Source organism: Thalassophryne amazonica, unplaced genomic scaffold, assembly GCF_902500255.1.
Source record: "Thalassophryne amazonica unplaced genomic scaffold, fThaAma1.1, whole genome shotgun sequence".
Lineage (NCBI taxonomy): Eukaryota > Metazoa > Chordata > Actinopteri > Batrachoidiformes > Batrachoididae > Thalassophryne > Thalassophryne amazonica.
The window spans coordinates 630,868-638,307 of record NW_022986248.1 but is presented as its reverse complement, the minus strand read 5'-3'; the positions used below and the strand labels follow the sequence as shown (position 1 = coordinate 638,307).

General features: G+C 44.8%; 1 protein-coding gene across 1 annotated transcript in view; it reads left to right on the top strand.

Annotated features, from left to right (window-relative positions):
• The first annotated feature begins 368 nt into the window (after nucleotides 1–368).
• Nucleotides 369–7,440, top strand: part of LOC117505792 (AP-2 complex subunit alpha-2-like) — a 153,877-nt gene continuing 146,805 nt past the window's right edge. Inside the window, 3 exon segments of the mRNA XM_034165328.1 lie at nucleotides 369–409; nucleotides 2,001–2,011; nucleotides 5,618–5,621. Of these exon segments, the coding sequence (XP_034021219.1) occupies nucleotides 406–409; nucleotides 2,001–2,011; nucleotides 5,618–5,621 (19 nt within the window). The 5' untranslated portion in view covers nucleotides 369–405.

Sequence of the window (7,440 nt, the reverse complement as noted above, 5' to 3'; positions counted from 1 at the left end):
ACAGTGCATCATGGGAACCCCCCAGCAGTCTACGTCTATAGCAACATAACTAAGGGATGGTTCAAGGTCACCTGATCCAGCCCTAACTATAAGCTTTAGCAAAAAGGAAAGTTTTAAGCCTAATCTTAAAAGTAGAGAGGGTGTCTGTCTCCCTGATCCGAATTGGGAGCTGGTTCCACAGGAGAGGAGCCTGAAAGCTGAAGGCTCTGCCTCCCATTCTACTCTTACAACCCTAGGAACTACAAGTAAGCCTGCAGTCTGAGAGCGAAGCGCTCTATTGGGTGATATGGTACTACGAGGTCCCTAAGATAAGATGGGACCTGATTATTCAAAACCTTATAAGTAAGAAGAAGAATTTTAAATTCTATTCTAGAATTAACAGGAAGCCAATGAAGAGAGGCCAATATGGGTGAGATATGCTCTCTCCTTCTAGTCCCCGTCAGTACTCTAGCTGTAGCATTTTGAATTAACTGAAGGCTTTTTAGGGAACCTTTAGGAAACCTGATAATATGAATTACAATAGTCCAGCCTAGAGGAAATAAATGCATGAATTAGTTTTTCAGCATCACTCTGAGACAAGACCTTTCTGATTTTAGAGATTGCGTAAATGCAAAAAAGCAGTCCTACATATTGTTTAATATGCGCTTTGAATGACATATCCTGATCAAAAATGACTCCAAGATTTCTCACAGTATTACTAGAGGTCAGGGTAATGCCATCCACAGTAAGGATCTGGTTAGACACCATGTTTCTAAGACTTGTGGGGCCAAGTACAATAACTTCAGTTTTATCTGAGTTTAAAAGCAGGAAATTAGAGGTCATCCATGTCTTTATGTCTGTAAGACAATCCTGCAATTTATCTAATTGGTGTGTGTCCTCTGGCTTCATGGATAGATAAAGCTGGGTATCATCTGCGTAACAATGAAAATTTAAGCAATACTGTCTAATAATACTGCCTAAGGGAAGCATGTATAAAGTGAATAAAATTGGTCCTAGCACAGAACCTTGTGGAACTCCATAATTAACTTTAGTCTGTGAAGAAGATTCCCCATTTACATGAACAAATTGTAATCTATTAGACAAATATGATTCAAACCACCGCAGCGCAGTGCCTTTAATACCTATGGCATGCTCTAATCTCTGTAATAAAATTTTATGATCAACAGTAACCCTAACCCTAACCCTAACCCTATGATGAATTCTAAAACCTGACTGAAACTCTTCAAATAGACCATTCCTCTGCAGATGATCAGTTAGCTGTTTTACAACTACCCTTTCAAGAATTTTTGAGAGAAAAGGAAGGTTGGAGATTGGCCTATAATTAGCTAAGATAGCTGGGTCAAGTGATGGCTTTTTAAGTAATGGTTTAATTACTGCCACCTTAAAGCCTGTGGTACATAGCCAACTAACAAGATAGATTGATCATATTTAAGATCGAAGCATTAAATAATGGTAGGGCTTCCTTGAGCAGCCTGGTAGGAATGGGGTCTAATAAACATGTTGAATGGTTTGGATGAAGTAAACTAATGAAAATAACTCAGACAGAACAATCGGAGAGAAAGAGTCTAACCAAATACAGGCATCACTGAAAGCAGCCAAAGATAACGATACGTCTTTGGGATGGTTATGAGTATTTTTTCTCTAATAGTTAAAATTTTGTTAGCAAAGAAAGTCATGAAGTCATTACTAGTTAAAGTTAATGGAATACTCAGCTCAATAGAGCTTGACTCTTTGTCAGCCTGGCTACAGTGCTGAAAAGAAACCTGGGTTGTTCTTATTTTCTTCAATTAGTGATGAGTAGAAAGATGTCCTAGCTTTAACGGAGGGCTTTTTTATAGAGCAACAGACTCTTTTTCAGGCTAAGTGAAGATCTTCTAAATTAGTGAGACGCCATTTCCTCTCCAACTTACGGTTATCTGCTTTAAGCTACGAGTTTGTGAGTTATACCACGGAGTCAGGCACTTCTGATTTAAAGCTCTCTTTTTTTAGAGGAGCTACAGCATCCAAAGTTGTCTTCAATGAGGATGTAAAACTATTGACGAGATACTCTATCTCACTTACAGAGTTTAGGTAGCTACTCTGCACTGTGTTGGTATATGGCATTAGAGAACATAAAGAAGGAATCATATCCCTCTCTAAGGGAGCGCCCAGCCACCCTGCGGAGGAAACTCATCTCGGCCGCTTGTACTCGCAATCTCGTTCTTTCGGTCACGAGCCAAATCTCATGACCATAGGTGAGGATCGTAATGTAGATCGATCGGTAAATCGAGAGCTTTGCCCCCCTACTCAGCTCTCTCTTCACCACGACGGTCTGATACAGCGACCGCATCACTGCAGACACTGCACCGATCCGTCTGTCCATCTCACCCTCCATTCATCCCTCGCTTGTGAACAAGACCCAGAGATACTTAAACTCCTCCACTTGAGGCAAGGACACTCCACTGACCTGAAAAGGGCAAGGCACCTTTTTCCGGTCGAGAACCATGGCCTCGGATTTGGAGGTGCTGATATTCATCCCGGACGCCTGACACTCGGCTGCAAACCGCTCCAGTGCAAGTTGAAGGTCCTGATTTGATGAAGCCAACAGAACCACATCATCCGCAAACAACAGAGATGAGATTCTGTGGTTCCCAAACCAGACCCCCTCTACACCCTGGCTGCGCCTAGAAATTCTGTCCATAAAGATAATGAACAGAACCGGTGACAAAGGGCAGCCCTGGCGGAGGCCAACGTGCACTGGAAACAGGTTTGACTTACTACCGGCAATGCGAACCAACTCCTGCTGTGGTCATACAGGGACCGGATAGCCCTTAACAAAGGACCCCGGATTCCGTACTCCTGGAGCACCCCCCACAGGGTGCCCTGAGGGACACGGTCGAACACCTTCTCCAGATCCACAAATCACATGTGGACTGTTTGGACGAGCTCCCCTGCACCCTCGAGCACCCGATGGAGTGTGTAGAGCTGGTCCAGTGTGCCGCGACCAGGATGAAAACCACCCTGCTCCTTCTGAATCCGGGTTTTGACTATGTTGAATTCTCCTCTCCAGTACTCTGGGAATAGACCTTACCAGGGAGGCTGAGGAGTGTGATTCCCCTGTAGTTGGAACACACCCTCCGGTCTCCCTTCTTTAACAGAGGGACCACCACCCCAAGTCTTTGCCTCCTGCGAATGCATGGACTGCGGCACGCTTGGCCTGCCGGTACCTGTCAGCTGCCTCCGGGGTCCCACTTGCCAACAAAGACAAGTAGGACTCCTTCTTCAGCTTGACGGCATCCCTTACTTCCAACGTCCACCACCGGGTTCGGGGATTGCCGCTGTGACAGGCACCAGAGACCTTGTCACCACAGCTCGACAGTGGAGGTGGAGAACATGGTCTACTCGGACTCCATGTCTCCAACCTCCCCCGGGATCTGGGAGAAGCTCTCCCGGAGGTGGGAGTTGAATACCTCGCTGACACGGGGTTCCGCCAGTCGTTCCCAGCAGACCCTCACGATACCAGGTGGTGATTGGTCGACAGTTCAGCCCCTCTCTTCACCCGAGTGTCTGAGATATGTGGCCAAAGGTAAGATGATACGACTACAAAGTCCATCATCGACCTCCTGCTCAGGGTGTCCTGGTGCCACGTGCACTTATGGACACCCTCGTGCTCGAACATGGTGTTTATGATGGACAAACTGTGACTAGCACAGAAGTCTAACAACTGAAGACCACTCGGGTTCAGATCGGGGAGGCCGTGCTTCCCAATCACCCTACTCCAGGTCTCACTGTCGCTGCCCACTTGGGCGTTGAAATCCCCCAGGAGAACAATGGCATCCCCAGTCGGAAAACTATCTAGTACTCCTCCCAGGGACTCCAAAAGGTCAGTACTCTGCACTGCCGCTCGGCCCGTAGGCGAGTCAACAGTGAGAGACCTGTCCCCAACCCAAAGGCATAGGGACGCGGCCCTCTCGTTCACCGGAGTGAAATCCAACACATGGCAACTGAGCTGGGGAGCAATAAGCAATGCTACCCCAGCTCTCTGCCTCTCCCCGTGGGCAACGCCAGAAAAGTGGTGTGTCCAGCCCCTCTCTAGGAGTTGGGTACTAACCCTAACCCAAGCTGTGCATGGAGGTGAGCCTGACTATCTCTAGTTGGTATCTCTCAACCTCCTGCACAAGCTCAGGCTCCCCCCCCCCCCCCCCCAGCGAGGTGACATTCCACATCCCAACAGCCAGGGGCTGTGAGCACGGACCAGTCCGCTGGGGCACCCGCCCTCGACTGCCACCCAATCCTCTCTGCACCCGACCCCCATGGCCCCCTCTGCAGGTGGTGAACCCACCGGAGGGCGGACCCACATCGCTCTTTCTGGCTGAGGCCAGCCGGGCCCCATGGGCTAAGGCCCGACCACCAGACACTAGCGCACAAGCCCCAACCCCAGGCCTGGCTCCAGGTTGGGACCCCGGCTCCGCCATACCAGGCAACGTCTCGGTCCTTGATTTTGTACTGGTCTTGGGAGCTTCTGAACTGCCCTTAGTCTGACCTGTCACCTAGGACCTGTTTGCCTTGGGAGACCCTACAAGGGGCACAAAGCCCCCGTCAGCTCCTAGGATCATCCGGGTACGCAAACTCCCCCACCACGATAAGGTGGCAGGTCGAGGGGGAGGTATTGTTAAATCTTCAACTTATATTTGTAATTTGTCACTAATGACTGGGAAAGTTCCTGCTAAAGTGATACCGCTGTTCAAATCTGGTGACAAACATGTCTTTTCAAACTACAGGCCAATCTCACCGTTACTACAGCTTTCAAAAATTTTGGAAAAGGTATTTGTAAAGAGGTTAAATGACTTTATTGCTAAACATCATATACTCAGCGAACAGCAATATGGATTATTTCAGAAAATTTGAATATTACTTAAGACCAATACAAAAAAAGGATTTTTAGAAATGTTAGCCAAATGAAAAGTATGAACATGAACTGTATGAGCCTGTCCAGCACTCAATACGTAGTCGGGGCTCTTTTTGCCTGAATGACTGCAGGAATTTGGCGTGGCATGGAGTCAATCAGTCTGTGGCACTGCTTAGGTGGTATGAGAGCCCAGGTTGCTCTGATAGTGGCCTTCAGCTCTTCTGCATTGTTGGGTCTGGCGTGTGGCATCTTCCTCTTCACAATATGCCATAGATTTTCTATGTGGTTAAGGTCAGGTGAGTTTGCTGGCCAATTAAGCACAGGGATACCGTGGTCCTTTAACCACGTACTGGTAGCTTTGGCACTGTGTGCAGGTGCCAAGTCCTGTTGGAAAATGAAACCTGCATTTCCATAAAGTTGGTCAGCAGTAGGAATCATGGAGTGTTCCACAACTTCCTGGTAGATGGCTGCGTTGACCTTGGACCTCAGAAAACACAGTGGACCAACACCAGTAGATGACATGGCTAGTTATTCATGGATAATTTAGCTCTTCTACCATAACTAGCTTATTTTACCATTTACAATTCTATTTTACATGGTGTCAATTTTTAATGATTCATCAGTTTGTGTTCCTCTAAAGACATTAACATATAGTACTTAAGTTCTTACATTTCCATTTGATAGCATAATGATTATACTTTTTATTTTCCGCAATATCTCTAAAATTAGAAAGGTCTTGTCTCAGAGTGATGCTGAAAAACTAATTCATGCATTTATTTCCTCTAGGCTGGACTCTTGTAATTCATTATTATCAGGTTGTCCTAAAAGTTCCCTGATAAGCCTTCAGTTAATTCAAAATGCTGCAGCTGTACTGACGAGGACTAGAAGGAGAGAGCATATCTCACCCATATTGGCCTCTCTTCATTGGCTTCCTGTTAATTCTACAACCCCTGGCAATAATTATGGAATCACTGGCCAAGGAGGATGTTCATTCAGTTGTTTAATTTTGTGGAAAAAAAGCAGATCACAGACATGACACAAAACTAAAGTCATTTCAAATGGCAACTTTCTGGCTTTAAGAAACACTATAAGAAATCAAGAAAAAAAAATTGTGGCAGTCAGTAACGGTTACTTTTTTAGACCAAGCAGAGGGAAAAAAATATGTACTCACTCAATTCTGAGGAATAAATTATGGAATCACCCTGTAAATTTTCATCCCCAAAACTAACACCTGCATCAAATCAGATCTGCTCATTAGTCTGCATCTAAAAAGGAGTGATCACACCTTGGAGAGCTGTTGCACCAAGTGGACTGACATGAATCATGGCTCCAACATGAGAGATGTCAATTGAAACAAAAGAGAGGATTATCAAACTCTTAAAAGAGGGTAAATCATCACGCAGTGTTGCAAAAGATGTTGGTTGTTCACAGTCAGCTGTGTCTAAACTCTGGACCAAATACAAACAACATGGGAAGGTTGTTAAAGGCAAACATACTGGTAGACCAAGGAAGACATCAAAGCATCAAGACAGAAAACTTAAAGCAATATGTCTCAAAAAACGAAAAATGCACAACAAAACAAATGAGGAATGAATGGAAGGAAACTGGAGTCAACGTCTGTGACTGAACTGTAAGAAACCGCCTAAAGGAAATGGGATTTACATACAGAAAAGCTAAACAAAAGTCATCATTAACACCTAAACAGAAAAAAACAAGGTTACAATGGGCTAAGGAAAAGCAATCGTGGACTGTGGATGACTGGATGAAAGTCATATTCAGTGATGAATCTCGAATCTGCATTGGGCAAGGTGATGATGCTGGAACTTTTTTTTGGTGCCGTTCCAATGAGAATTATAAAGATGACTGCCTGAAGAGAACATGTAAATTTCCACAGTCATTGATGATATGGGGCTGCATGTCAGGTAAAGGCACTGGGGAGATGGCTGTCATTACATCATCAATAAATGCACAAGTTTACGTTGATATTTTGGACACTTTTCTTATCCCATCAATTGAAAGGATGTTTGGGGATGATGAAATCATTTTTCAAGATGATAATGCATCTTGCCATAGAGCAAAAACTGTGAAAACATTCCTTGCAAAAAGACACATAGGGTAAATGTCATGGCCTGCAAATAGTCCGGATCTTAATCCAATTGAAAATCTTTGGTGGAAGTTGAAGAAAATGGTCCATGACAAGGCTCCAACCTGCAAAGCTGATCTGGCAACAGCAATCAGAGAAAGTTGGAGCCAGATTGATGAAGAGTACTGTTTGTCACTCATTAAGTCCATGACTCAGAGACTGCAAGCTGTTAGAAAAGCCGGAGGTGGTGCAACAAAATACTAGTGATGTGTTGGAGTGTTCTTTTGTTTTTCATGATTCCATAATTTATTCCTCAGAATTGAGTGATTCCATATTTTTTTCCCTCTGCTTGGTTTAAAAAAGTAACCGTTACTGGCTGCCACAATTTTTTTTTTCCTGATTTCTTACAGTGTTTCTTAAAGCCAGGAAGTTGCCATTTGAAATGACTTTAGTTTTGTGTCATGTCTGT